General features: G+C 48.9%; 1 protein-coding gene across 3 annotated transcripts in view; it reads right to left on the bottom strand.

Annotated features, from left to right (window-relative positions):
* The window catches only part of C2CD3 (C2 domain containing 3 centriole elongation regulator), a 55,472-nt gene extending 42,686 nt beyond the window's left edge, over positions 1–12,786 (bottom strand). For all 3 annotated transcript variants that reach the window (XM_044450191.1, XM_044450193.1, XM_044450192.1), the window contains exons 1-10: positions 12,595–12,786; positions 9,056–9,325; positions 7,856–8,013; positions 6,511–6,725; positions 4,929–5,167; positions 4,661–4,781; positions 3,728–3,850; positions 2,837–2,981; positions 1,952–2,112; positions 684–911 (exon numbers count right to left, since the gene is read on the bottom strand). In XM_044450191.1, coding sequence (XP_044306126.1) covers positions 684–911; positions 1,952–2,112; positions 2,837–2,981; positions 3,728–3,850; positions 4,661–4,781; positions 4,929–5,167; positions 6,511–6,725; positions 7,856–8,013; positions 9,056–9,325; positions 12,595–12,655 — 1,721 coding nt within the window. In that variant the 5' untranslated portion in view covers positions 12,656–12,786. The remainder of the gene's footprint in view (positions 1–683; positions 912–1,951; positions 2,113–2,836; positions 2,982–3,727; positions 3,851–4,660; positions 4,782–4,928; positions 5,168–6,510; positions 6,726–7,855; positions 8,014–9,055; positions 9,326–12,594) is intronic.
* Positions 12,787–14,025: the final 1,239 nt, after the last annotated feature.

The following is a 14,025-nucleotide window of genomic DNA, read 5'->3' as shown; positions in this document are numbered from 1 at the left end:
TTTTTACAAAAAAAGCACCGGACAAGGCTATCCATCTTCAAGGCTGAGCAGCAAGGAAGGCAGGGAAAGATGAGGGCAGACTCCCAGTTCCAGTTCCAGGCAAGCTTCTAGGGCGGAGCTGTGACTCAAAACCCCTGTGCCCCTCGAGGCTCCGTCTAGCAGCCACTGGCTGGCAATGACGCTTGCATTTCTGCCTTGACTGTCGTAACCCTACGATAATTCACGCAAATAAACAACAGGTGCACTTCAGCTCTGTGAGAGGGCATAAGAGCTTGAGCATTGACTTCGGTGCACATAACAGCAGCTATATAAGGATATGCAAAGATATACGGCAAAGAATTCCGAAGGAACAGCCATAATTGCATGATCCAGAAAAAGCTGGAGTCTCGCAACATTTAGGAACAAAAAGATTCTGGCTTCTAAAGCAGTGGAGAAGTGTGTCTTCAAGGTCTGCAGGAAGTCTTTCAAAAGAGACCCACTCTTGGGAAGCCTGTCCAGTGACAGGTCTATAGCTGCTGAAGAACGTTCATGAATGCACAGGCAAGAATCCGAACTAACGGCTGTGTGATGCTGGGGCCTTTAAAGCAGTGCTCTTTTGTTTTCAGCCAACAAATCTTATCCCTGATGAAAGCCTGAAGCCTTGCAACGAAAATGACTTCTGTTAGAAAAGGAAGGCTTCTTACCTCTTTTTAGGCAATGCTGGCCTAGGTGGTTTTCCGGTGCAGCTTTTTTTGCCTGGGGTACTTGGCGTGGGGTCCTCAGGGGGGATTTTTAAGTTCTCAACTACTGCTCTTGCCAAGCGGATCCGACCCAGCACTGTCAGCCTGTCAAGACTTAAGTTGACAGCTTGGTTTTCCCCTGCAGATTCCATGGAAGTTTCATGAAGAGGAAGTGGTCTAGCAAGAGAACTACTGGAAAGGGAAACACAAACATTACAGTCAAAAACAGCCTTCTCTTAAGCAGTTTTTCAGTGAAGAGAAATGCATGCCAAGCAGGGCAGATTTAAACTTGCTGCACACAGAACTTAAACCAGAATGTTACTTTACCTTCCATTATGAACTTTTCTCCAGCTGCAACAAAGCAAAAGGCAAACATCCCACTGAGAATAAGCGTAATTGCTGCGGTCAAAATGAGAAACTTGTTCTAGTCAAGACCCCCCTTTGCACACATCTGTACACAGAATCACGGAATAGCAGAGTTGGAAGGGGCCATGAAGGTTAACAAGTCCAACTCCCTGTTGCAGGACACAGTGTTACACCACCCCACTTAGAGGGCTGTCCAGTTTCTTTCTGAATGTCTCCAGTGTGGGAGAGCCCCCCACCTCTCCAGGCAGCTGGTCCCATTGCCGTCTTGCTCTGACAGTGAGGAAGCTTTTCCTGATGTCCAGCCTGAATCCGGGTTGTCGCAGCTTGAACTGATTATTCTGTGTCCTGCATGTGGTAGTCATGCTAAGCTACAGATCAGACTCATAGTGGTACATGATTTGCTATCCAAAACAAAACTTTGTATGTTAACAATTTCATCTTTTACTGTGTAAAGAGGTTTCAAATTTATTACTATTATTATTTATAGCCATCAATATACCTCTTCTTATAAATCATCCATATTCCATCAGTGTGTGTATCAGCTTTAACACAGTGATTTCATCCTGAGTATCCTCAAATCTGAAAATGAAGTGCCATAGCTAAACCAAACTCCTAAATTAATACAGATACCAGAATGAAACAGAAGCTCTCGGCCAATTTTGGCAAAAAGTCTGGCTGATGAATTTTGGTCTTAAGAGGAGTGTCATGGTTAAACAATATTAACTGACAGGGAAAACATGTTTCTGAAAAACTCACACATTCTGTGTCTATCGATATAGGTAAGGAGGCGAGAACCAGAGTGAAGCCTGATGCCAAGAGAAAATCAAAGCAATCCTATTAAATGGAGCTCATGTTAGCTGCTTTACCTGAATTTTGTCTCAACACCCTTCCCTTTCTGATCCAAGGAGCTAGATTCCAAAGCTTTTGGTGACTTCTGCAGTTTGCTGTACTGAGATCGGTTCAGTTTTCCAGAAGGAACACCATCCTCCTCTTCACTGAGGAAGTCACTCAAACTACTATCAGACTTCTAAGGCAAGGGATTAAGAAAAACCAAAGCTATTAAACATGCAAAGAACATTCAGGAATAGACAACTAAATTGCCATATAGGCTGGCACAGTTTCCCTTAAATCAAGGTGGAGACAGCTAAGGTTCAAAATCGTAATGTCTTCCAAACACTACAAGATTTTAATCCCTTCTCTCTCCAACATCAGCCCGTCTTACCAGTCTAAAAACCTGCACACACAATGATTCAAGATTCAAAGGATGTTCTCAGTGCCTTTATCACAAGGTCACTATCCCAGTATCGCCCCTGTCTCTACAATTAGAGGACTCTGAGGCATTTCAACAAATTGGTATGACATCTGCTGACTCACAGGTCAGAGGAACACAGGAAGCTGCCCATTGGTCCAACGAGCTCAGCAGCATCATCCCTGATGGGCAGGAATGGCTCTTCAGCAGGCAGAAATATTTCCAGTCCTACCTGGGGATGCTGGGGACCAACGTGAGGCCGTGCCTCAGGCAGACAGGTGCTCTAACCATGAGCCACAGCCACCTCAGAGCAGGGCGGGAACACTACCCTGATCCCCTCTAGAGAGCAAGAATCTTCTCAAGAGGAGCAGGCAGGGAAGTGTTGCAAAAGCTGCTTCTCAGACGCCACGGATGAACCACATCCAGGCCAGTAAAAGAATTCCCTAGAGGTGTATGGTTCTTAGCTCAATCGTAAAACCGTATGCATGCAACGGACACTTGCTCGAGCTGTGTAGAACAAATTCTCCAAGAGACTTTGGTCATAGTGGGGGTCGTTCAGCTCGCTGTCGTACACCTCACTCCCAAGAGAGACGGACTCTGGAGGGGAGCCGGTACCATCCACATGGCGCACAGGAGAAAAATCGGCACTGTGTGAAAAGAAAGGTATAGGTGGGCATTATACAAGCTGACAGACAAGCAGGCTGTGTGTGCATACACATACGGCTGCATATATATGGGCAGGCATGCAAATGCACACATGCAATAGTATTTCGTTCTGCTCTACTCCAGCTACCCAGCACCTGCCTGCTAGTGCTGTATGGGACCAAAAACGGGGCTGAATCCTGCCATCCGTGAGACAGTTAATACAGCATTGTGGGGGGAGGTCGAGCAAGAGCAGCAAGGAGCAAGGATAAGGTTGTGCAAAGACCAGCAGGAATTTAAAAACTGCGTGAGACGGGACTGCTGTGCTCGCTGAGACCAAGCACTGGCTTTAAATTAAGGCCGGGCTGCACAAATACTTCCTTCTGAGCGCTTCTTAGACGTACAGTCTCGAAGCAGACATGCCCCCTCACCGGTTTGGACAGACTACACTCTGATTTCTTTCTGTGTTCATGTTTCTTGAACTTTCCATGTTTAATTTGTCAACCTTTGTAGAGTCCTGATTTCTTATTTACTGTTTCACCCTATGACACATTAGGAACTCTATGGTAGAAAGGTGAATATGCATGGAAATAATGAATATGTAAGAGACACTGAACTCGGTGGGAATTGCCGTGATTAAATATGTGTATGGCCAAGCTGAGAAGGCTGCTTTCAGAAGGGAGAAAGAGATACAGAGGCCGCCTCTGGATTTTTGGGAATAGCTGCTGCAGCAGCAGCATCTCATGGTTACCTGCCCAGCAAGAGCTGGATTGCTCGGTCTTCAGAGTGCAGATCGAATTGCGAGCAATCATCCTGTGGCTGCAGAGGCTCTTCAGCGGTAGATACGAGGCCAGTAGTCAGGTTTTTAAGATTCCTGGATAAGAAACCCCAATAAAGATGAGCAGGCAACTTCATCTAATAAGCAGGGATAAAGCTAAAGAATCAAAAGGGTTTGCTGGTCACAACAGCTGTTCTGTTTAGGCTCCAGGCACAATTCTACTAGTTCAACTTAGTAACTTTTAAACTGTATTAAATTTTCATCTGGCATTTTCTCATGTTTGTGTTTTCTGCATTTATTTTTATGCTGTGCACTATCCCAATACTTGACATGATGAAAAGTGGTATATAATGATATTTTTAAAAATAAAAAGGAACTATAGCTTAGTTTTTAATGCATATTTAAAAGACTAGTGCAGAATAGGAGCTCTATTATCAAGATATTAAGGTTTTTATTCAAGCAATAGGGCCTGTGGAGCAAATGACTAAGGGATGCATTGCAGCAAAAAGAGGAATCTGCTTCAGCCTATTTTGCTATGTCTGAGATCTCCAATATAATTCAAAGCCCATCTGAAAATGGGATACCTAGTAAATAAAGGTGGCTGTTCCTACCATCAACTGACTCTAACGGGAAGTATCTACATAGGCTCATAAAGACAATTCTTATCTACACACATATATGAAATGTGTGTGAACATACACATTTGACATTCTGCCCAGTGCAGAGGATACTAAAGTTGCAAGTTTGCATGATTGTACACTGAGAGAGGCTGGCGCAATGACAGCTAGCAGCAGCTTTATTTTGCCTTTCTGTTGGAACAAGTTCCTGGGGAAAACAGGATTTATTCCACATTGAACACTCTTCCGTTTATGGCGCAAACATTCTCACCTACCCGCCCCAACTCACTTTCGGGCAAGCTTGCCAATGTCTTGCTCTGCAGGAGGATGAGCGGCGTTCAGGTCTAGACTGGACTTCATGGCTGACACCACCATGGCCTCTCGAAGCCTGTGGCCTTGATCCAAAAGGGCTGAGGAAAACGCCGAATGCGAATGAGAACTATGCATGTGGGCAAGCCACGCTTCCATCATTCTTGCATGAGGAAGTGCAAGATGACAGCAATTTTGCAATGGCTTTTAAGCTGCCCTAAATGAAACCCAACTACAGACAGGCGTACCGGAGAGGAGGTCTTTTGTGGCTGGGGCGTTGCAAGAAAGGACACGGACTGGACGTGGACTCCCCCCAGCTGACTTAACTTGAGCTTCATCATCAGAGTTCCTGGGAAACCATTCCTGTTGCTTGGGAGCACTGGCCTTCAGGGGATCGTTCTGCCCCAGGATCAGGTGCTGCTGAGGTCCAAAGAAGCCTTCTCTGATATTCTCAGAGTTCTCTTGAAAGTACAGGTGATCCTTTCCCCTGTTTCAAAATATAAGCAACGTCAGATGGCTTAATTGATTAAGCCATCTGATTGTCCTCAGGCTGATTGGGCACAGTGTTCCTGCCCCTGGTTGAAAGCATGCATATAAAACAGCCCCATCCCTGACTCCTTCCTGGCACCAGCTTCATCTATCTGTTTCGGACACAAATGAAGCACTAAATTACTAAGGATGTAAACAAACTGAAGCAACACCGCTTTTCTGACATTTCCAAAAAGAATCGTGCAATGGATGAAATGAAGGGAGAGGCAGCAGGAGCTGCTGGAAACACAGCCTGACCTCCAGGGGCCGAAGCACTGCAGACCGAGGACCACAGGATACCTTGGCCCACAGAGCAGAAGCGCCGTGTGAAAAGTACACTGGCTTTTCAGGACACACCCCTGAATTCTACTCAGCAGAACACTCTGCTTCCACAGATCTCACAAGCACAGCCAGCCCTCACAGGGACTAGCCTCATGGAATCAAAATCATAGGTTTGTGGGAATGAGGGAGGAGCTGGCTGTTTTAAATATGATCCCTTTTGTTATTTTAACTCTCGGGGATGCCATGACTATCATATGTGGTATAAGTATTACGAAATAAAAACGACTCCTCAGTGAAATGAAGACCCTCAAGGAAAGCAAGCAGTGTCCCCATGTATGATAGATGTGGGCCAATTTTCTGGGCCAGATGGGCTAATTGTGTGTTCGGCACCAGACAGCCATCAAGCTGTAGCCCAAGAACATAGAAACACAGAAACAGCGCGAGTCAGAAGGGGCCTCCCGAGCCATCTAGTCTGACCTCTGCTCTGAGACAATGTCTCTTCTGAGACATTGCCTACTATTCCTGTTCAGCCCAGACACACGAGAGCTCAATTCTGCTGGCCCCTTGACGGTAACGACAACACTATCACAGTTGAGCAGGCAGCCTTCCTGGACCCTTTCAGGCCTGACCCTCGTCTGTTGAGAGGATCTGGAAACCACAATAGCCATAGATTTTTATTTATTTATTTAGGAAATTTCTATGCCGCCCCATTCGCCGAAGCCTTGGGGCGGCTCATTTCTTGTCTATAGTTCTTTATGGGGTCCCTGCAGCATGTAAAAAGGCTCAAAGAAAATTGGCTGAGTTCCTTTAAGCTTAAGATGGGAAAGAGAGGGGAATTTATCCCTCTCCTCCAAATGAGGACAACTGAAAATACCCCACAGTACCTCCCCACTCCCACCAGTGAAAGCAACCTGCCTGCCCCTGGCATAACATGCTCCACAGATGTTATTTCTGAACATTTTGAAGGCAGCAAAATCGACTAAAATGCAACTGGAGATTGAATGGAAAAGAAACCATCACCTTGGTGTGGAGGCCCTGCTACCATTCCAGGACTCTCCTCCAATGACGCTCGTGCCAGGCGGCTGGTGAAGTGGTGACGGGGCAATGTGCTGGCCAGATTTAGCTACTTCTTTGGCTCCCTGGGCAGACAAACCAGCACTGAAGCTCACGTCTGCATTTGGGATGGAGTTACTGCTGCCAAAGGTTTCAGACAGAGGTTCCAGAACCAGTGAGACCTTAAGCGGAATATGTGAAAAAGTTTTAATAATATTTAGCTCTTGGTGTTTAATCAGAATGTTTAGTTCCCTTGAAAGTGCTCCCTCAGTAAACCTTACAAAAACTATGTAATGCAGGCCGGTACTTTTATCCCCATATTGTAGAGGGGAGAGGCTGAGAGACAGCACTTCTCTTAAGGTCCCCTGGTGAGTTCAATGCACAGGTGAGATTTGCTCTGGGGATATGCTGACATTCAAAGCCACTGGGTAAATATAGCATACAACATCTTATAAAATAAACGATGTTGCAATTCCCGTTCTGGAAATTACCAGCAAACACCCGACTGCCATCGTTTTGACAACCATCAGCAAAAACACATCTCTGCCCGTGGCTGAAAGTTTACTAAGACTGATCCTCGAAGTAAGGCCACGGCCTTTCCCAAGATGATCTGGAGGGAATCTTTCTAAGAGTCAACAGATTTCATTAATATGCTTTCGCTGGGCTGAAGGGAACATTTTATTCAAAAGAAAAAGAGAGGCTCCAAGGCAAAAATGAAAATGATGGGATCAAAGCTGCAAATACTCGGTAGGGGTAAACGGGAGCCAACTCATTCCTATTAATTAGGCCACTGAACAATGAATGTCAGCTAAACTGGCTAAACCTAAAACCAGAAGCTGGCAAGTTCAAGTTAACTAGATTATGGAGTAAACTGCTCTCCCGACAATATGTTTGGGAGTAGAAAAGGCCTTCTCATCACTCCTGAAAACTCTATCGGCCTGTCACGTCCCCGCTCCACCGCCTTCTGCCTCCCGAAGGCTCCAAGGGACGGCCAACCACTCCCTTGTCCCTGGCTGCTTTCACATGTCCCCCGCCCCCTACAGCTACCACACGTGTGGCTGCCACAAGCTGCTCCCTTCACCCTCTTTGCTGCCTAACAGGTTTGCACGCTGCTCTCCAAGGCAGCCATGGTTGGCCTGCTCCCCAGTCCTCACCTTGGGCAGGCTAAGCCCCTGCAAACTAGGGTCACCCCCAGCTGTGAATCTTGGGCACTCCGCGCACTGCTGGGGTGACCCCAGCCCCAGGGCCACCTTGACGCACAGGCAGGGCTGCAGGCACCAACAAGTAGCAGGAAAAGGCTTTCAGCGCTAACCTGCAGCTCTCCCATCTTTTCTGATGTGGGCGAAACAATGGTGAAAAATCCGCTGAGCGGGTGGCTTGGAGAGAGCTGGGCCAGCCCACTGAGTTGAGTCCGCCCAATTGGAAGGTGATCAGACTTGGTCATGACTTCCAGGATAAGGGTGCCCATATCTAAGAAGGCAAGCGACGACAGAACGGCCAACTTGATTAGGCTGATGAAGAACAAATCAATAGGATGCACGTGCTTTTACCCCAAAAATATTTTATATTGTTATTTCTTGCATTTTAATTTTATGTTGCGAGCTGCCCCGAGGCTTCAGTGAATGGGGCGGCATAGAAGTGTTTTAATAAATAAATAAATAAATAAATAAATAAATAAATAAATAAATAAAATGAAGGGGGGGGGAATGGCGGCTGAGCCATTCAAGCCCCCCATCAGCAAAAGCTGGTCCTTCACTCCCATCTTTGTGACATGCTTGACATTCGCCTCAGGGTGGGTCATGCTGGGCCTGGAGCAAGAGGCAACGGAAGCAACTGGAGTCCTGTGTGGAGGTGAGAGGGCTGGACGGGGGACTCGGGAGCTTCGAGTTCTAGTCCACTTGGCTGCGGCGCGTGACTTGGGGCCAGCCACTCACTCTCAGCCGGGCTCACCTATGCAAGACGACTTGGGTCGTCACAGGTGGAAAAAGGGGCGGGTGCATATGCAATATAATCAAGGATGCCGCTGCTGGGAAAAGGACAGTGGGAAAACACGCCATCCCCCACCACACAAAACGATCCCTCAGTGGTGCCTATCAAACTGACAGGCTACGAGCTAGAAACACAGGGACTCCCATAAAACACCCACTGCGGAAATTTAAAATCTGCATGCAATGCAGAAATGATTCCGCTGTTTGTCATGCCTCATTCTAAAAGCCGCCTGACCAAAGCTTAGGGAAAGGGGCCAGACCTGAGGGGCAAAGCAGGCATATTTCCTGCAAAAGGTTCCCGATTCTCAAGCAAGAGGGCTGGGGAAAAGGCTGCCCAGAGCCACTCCAGCTCAGCGTACGCTGCACTGGTATCCAGCAGCTCCCCTGAGCCTTGTGCCCCCAAGCAAATTGCGCTGGTCACAGTCCCCAGGGGGCATGCAGTCCTGGTGGTTTTGTTCCATCCATGTGTAGCCTAACTATAAACCAACAAACCACATACTTAAACATCAAAGACCCAACTATACCTGTCAGGTAGGAGGCAAACTGTTTTGGTCCACACCGGATTGGGTAGCGAGTAGTGGTTTTAAGTGCTTTTTGCTCAGCCTGCGAGGTATCCCGTGGAACAAAGACTGTGCCATCTGAGGTTTCTCCCCACCACCTGACTCGGATGAGGACGGAAGCAGGTGGCTTGGCTATCGTCCACAAGATTTTGTTAACAGTCATCTTCAGAAAGCAGCGCAGCTGACCTTCTACGAGAGGTGGCAAGCTTGTAGAAGGAGAGATATCACTGAGACCTGTGCAGAAGGGGTAGAGGGAAGCATCACAATCTGGCTGACCCAGGTAATTCATTTATTTAGAACATTTAATCACTTATAGTAATTCTATAATAATAATATACAGTAAAATTATATGCTATCTGGCTGACCCAGGTAATTCATTTATTTGTATCTTGCCTTTTGGTCACAGGAGTCATCGTGATGATTTATAATGCAGGCTAAAAACTGGGACAATACAATCATAGTAAAATACAAAAGAACTGAAAGACAGGAACTCTCAGGGTGGACTGTTCAGTGTTAACAAACTACCCTGAAGAAACCATGCTGGGTTCAGATACCCTGACCAGCCACTCTGAAGCAAATAAGGGCGACCACCCACCGCGCCCAATCCTGCCTCACGTACCATGTCATCAGGGTGACCTCAGAAGGCCACTTCCGCTCAGCCTCAGGCTGTGATTCTTAAGCACTGGAATCAATCCCTATTTATTTGACACAGTGGGACTTATGTCTGAATAAATATGCCTAGGATCGTGCTGCCAACACCCATGGGAAATAACTCCAACTTACCTTAACGGGCCATTGTAAAGAGCAGATACAAAGAGAGGATACAGAAGGAGCACTTAAGCATCCTAGAAGAACCACCTATCCGCTGTGTGTTATTAGTAAGCAAAGGAAAGCACAAATGCAGGAGTAAATCTGGCGATTCACAACCATGTGCTGCACTGAGCCTGTGCGGGATCACAGCTATTCGAAGTTACCTTCCCACCTTTCTTCTTCTTTTTGAAGAGGGTTTTCTTCTTTGCAGTGCAAGGGAAATAGGACAATGGTGCCTTGTTTATGAAAGACACCTCAGTCGTCCCCTTGCCCAAAAGCCCAACATGTAGGAAAAACATGAGGCAAAAGGAGAACAGAAGGGCAGCCGTGCTGGATCAGACCTGGACTCCATCTAGCCCAGGGTTCTGATTCCAGGGGCATCCCGCTTCCTGCGGGAAACCCACAAGCAAAACATGAGTGCAGTAGTGCCCTCCCAGTTGTGTTCTCCCAGCACCTAATGCGCACACACACACGCCTCTGATATTGGAGGGCCTCCATGACCAAGGGCAGCTGATGACCTTCTCCTCCATGAAGGTGCCTAATTCCCTTTTAAAGCCACCCCAATCATGGCCCTCATGACCTCCTGTGGAAGTGAATCCCATCGTTTAACTTTGCGGTGCATGAGTGTGTGAAAGTCTTCCTTGCTGTGAAGATCTCCTATCTTCTGCTCACACTTCTCCATACCAGGCTTTCCCCAACAAGTCACCCTCCACTTAGCCGAGAGACTCGGGAGTGGTTGCAGTCCAACAGCTGCAGTGTTTGGGGAAGCCTTTGTCGATTATATCCCCCTTATCTGCCTTTTGCCCAAAGCCCCCAATCTCAGAACCTTTTCCCTAGAGTTGGTCCCGCCTCCTGATCGATTTCTGTACCTTTTTAAGCCATTTGCAAAGTGCGGGGACCTGCACTGCACTGCACACAGCAGAGCTGGAGAAGAATGCAGCGAATGGCTCGATTCGACCCCGCAGCCTTCCCCACCCAGGTGGGCTACGTGGAGCTGAAGCCCAAACCTCCCAGAGGACCTGCCTGGGCAAGGCTACAGCCTCACATAGCACCAGACACCCATTATGCGAGCACGGCAGGGTGGCCAAAATGTATTCTGGGTAATAATTTTCTCCCTCTCCCCCAAGAACCCAAAGAGACTATCCCATGGGTAAGAGGTTCAGGACCGAAAGGGTTCAACTTCACAGAGTTAAACTATGGCATGTGCTTATATGAGATGCACTGGGGGCCACCAATTGGAGCAGCTTTAAAAAGGGATCGGACAAATTCACAGAGGAGAAAGCCCTCAATGGCTACGAGTGGGACTGCTTTGCTCTACCTCCAGGATCAGAGGCATATGTATGTGCCTATGTACACCAGTGGGTGGGGATCATGGGCTATTGCACCCATGCCCCAATAGCATTTCTTGTGGGCAGCTATGACCAGCCACTGTGTGAACAGAACGCCGGATGAGGTGGACCCTGGTCTCACTCTGGTCCAAAAATTCTTCCTAAGCTCAAAGGAAAGGAGATGAAGAACACACTCATTTACATTACATTCAGATTCATATGTATGGATGAAAACATTAGGTAGCAATCTTCACACAGATCACTGTTAAATGGTGAATTCACTTCCATGAGATGCAGTGACGGGCACTCATTTAGAAGGTTCTATGTGGAGAATGGGCAAATTCATGGAGAAACAGGTTACTGGCCCTGATGGCCAAGAGCTACCCCTACTATCAGAGATACCAGTTGCAGGGGAACATGGGTAAGAAGGAGCTGTTTCACTCAATCCCTTCTTGCGGGTTTCCTGAGGGCAGCTGGTTGGCCATGCAAACAGAAGGCTGGACTGGATGAACCCTTGGTCTGATCCAGCATAGTTCTTCTAATACTTTTGAACACTGATAATAAGCTCCTAGTCCTGATGGCTCTGTGCCACCGCCAGTGTCAGAGGCAGCATCCCTATGAACACCAGCTGCTGGGGAGCATGGGCAGGTGGGAACTGTGTGCATCCCATTCTGTTTGTGGATTTCAACTGAGGAATTGTGGGAAGAGAATGCAGGATTGGATGGATCCCCGCTTGGATCCTGTGGGTCTCCTCTATATTCTTAAGGATAACACTAATAAGTCCATTACATCATTAAATATCCCCAGTTCTGCTGTCTGTTTTGCTTTTGCACTCAATGTGCTATGGTCTTATTGTGTATGTTATCATTTTATAGTTCTTTAAGTTGTCTGGAGAAATATTGGCTATTGGTTAAGCTAGAAATTTAATAAATAATTGTTGTTCTAATTTTGGGACTTTTATCACTTCAATCCTTCAGCTGACTTAACTATATTTCAATCATATTTCCACTTATGCTTTAAGTTCATAAACTTTTAAGGTAGGTAGGCACCTTGAGTCCCAGTAGTGGGAACGGGCGGAATTCAAATAAGCATAATAAATAAATACGACTGAAGCATTAAAACCAGCCAAATATGATTCTTAAAATTATAGCCGCCCCAACCCTCATCCCACCGTCTATCAATCCATCGCCAAAGCCTGAGGGGGCCTTGCCTTCTCGCTCCACTTTCGGGCTACAGGCGCTGCTCGACCCCCGCCCAGCAACGCTCGGCCTCCCGGCCCCGATCCTCCCTCCCTCCCGCGGCAGTTGGAGACGGGACGATCCCGCGCAGCGCCCGGCGACTTCGCGGCGTCCCGCCGTTGCTCACCCCTCCGTCTTCGGCTGGGGCCGGGCCGGGCCGGGCCGCCCTTGGGCTTCTTCTGCTTCATCCTTGCACCGCGGCCCACCGCGACCCCAGCGGCGCTTCCCGCTGCTTAGCAACGGCCGCCCCGCAGGGCCTTCTGGGAAAACGGCGGCAAACACGGCAGAAAAGTCCGGCCACTTCGAACTGCGGATCCCAGAAGGCGCCGCGAGCCTCTGGCAGCGCCATGGAAACACCGGAAGGGGAAGGCGGAACTGCCGGAGAAGAAGCGGAGCGTCATGGGGGACGCAGCGTAGAAAGCCACTCTGACCTTCTGCACCTCTATGGTAGCACCCTCTATACATGAGGTGGAAAGCTCGGCGATCTTAAAAGTGAAGAGGGGCAGCTCTTAGGAGGATATGAGATTTCCGGGTTGCTTTGACGTGTTGTCATCCTCACCCCATCTCTTGTTAGTTGGCCAAGACACTAAGACACTCCATCATCCTCGTCAAAGGGGATGATGGAGAAGCCCCCGCCCCGCCGAGGAGGAGGAGTTGCTGAGGCTGCTCGCGGGTCCGCGCGGGGAGACACCACCGTGCGAACGTTGGCAGCGTCCCGCAGGGTCGCTCCTCTTGCGTAGGCGGTGGCGACTGGGAATGATGGGAGCTGTAGTCAGGCGGATCGGAGGCAGCGCGATGGGCAGGATCGGAGCGTGTAGTTTGGGACGGCACCGCAGTGTGGAGCGCGGTTGGGTCGTGGGCCCGCCTCGCCCCGTGCGGCGGCCGCGGCTCTCCGGCTGCGTGGGCGGGTTGGCCCAAGGACCTTCTCCACGCAACCCGTGTCCTCGCCGAGCCTTTCCCAGGTCGGAGCGTGCCGCCGGGGGTCCTAGACTACAGCTCCCAGCATTCCTGGCCATGAGTCCTGCGTGCCGGGGCGGATGGGAACTGATGTCTCCGAGGTTCCCGAGCAGGGAAAGCTGCACTGAATTCGGATCCGCTCGACTCAAGAGTAGCGAACCCCGCAGCCTCTTTCTCCGCCCGGACAGCGCTCCGCGGAACGCATCCCGCGGGTACCCCTGGCCGGCAGGCAGCCAACCGTGCGGGGCTTCCCGGCTGTTTCAGAGCCCACCGGCACACCCGAGAGTGGGGATTGGTGCAGCCTCCCCACACCTGGAACCCTTCAGATGTGCGAGACTACAACTCCCATCGTCCTGCAGAGTTGTGGTCCCCTACTTCGGTGGGGCGAAATACCAGGTTTGGAATTGCGTAGCGTAACGCTACACTTTTCCTATGTCCACGGAGCTAAAGACTTCGCATTCGCACTGGGAGTGGAAACCCCCTTGCGTGGAGGAGGACTCCAGTTCCCATGGTGCTTTTCGATCCCTTCCTACTCCGTCGAAGCAAAGCGTCCAACCCCCGCACGATGGAGGCCTTTCCTAGGGACTTCCCTTCCGAAGAA

This window comes from Varanus komodoensis, unplaced genomic scaffold (genome assembly GCF_004798865.1).
Source record: "Varanus komodoensis strain SLA01 unplaced genomic scaffold, ASM479886v1 scaffold63, whole genome shotgun sequence".
Taxonomy (NCBI): domain Eukaryota; kingdom Metazoa; phylum Chordata; class Lepidosauria; order Squamata; family Varanidae; genus Varanus; species Varanus komodoensis.
Note: the sequence above shows the minus strand (reverse complement) of the source record. Positions and strands in the feature narration are given on the sequence as shown.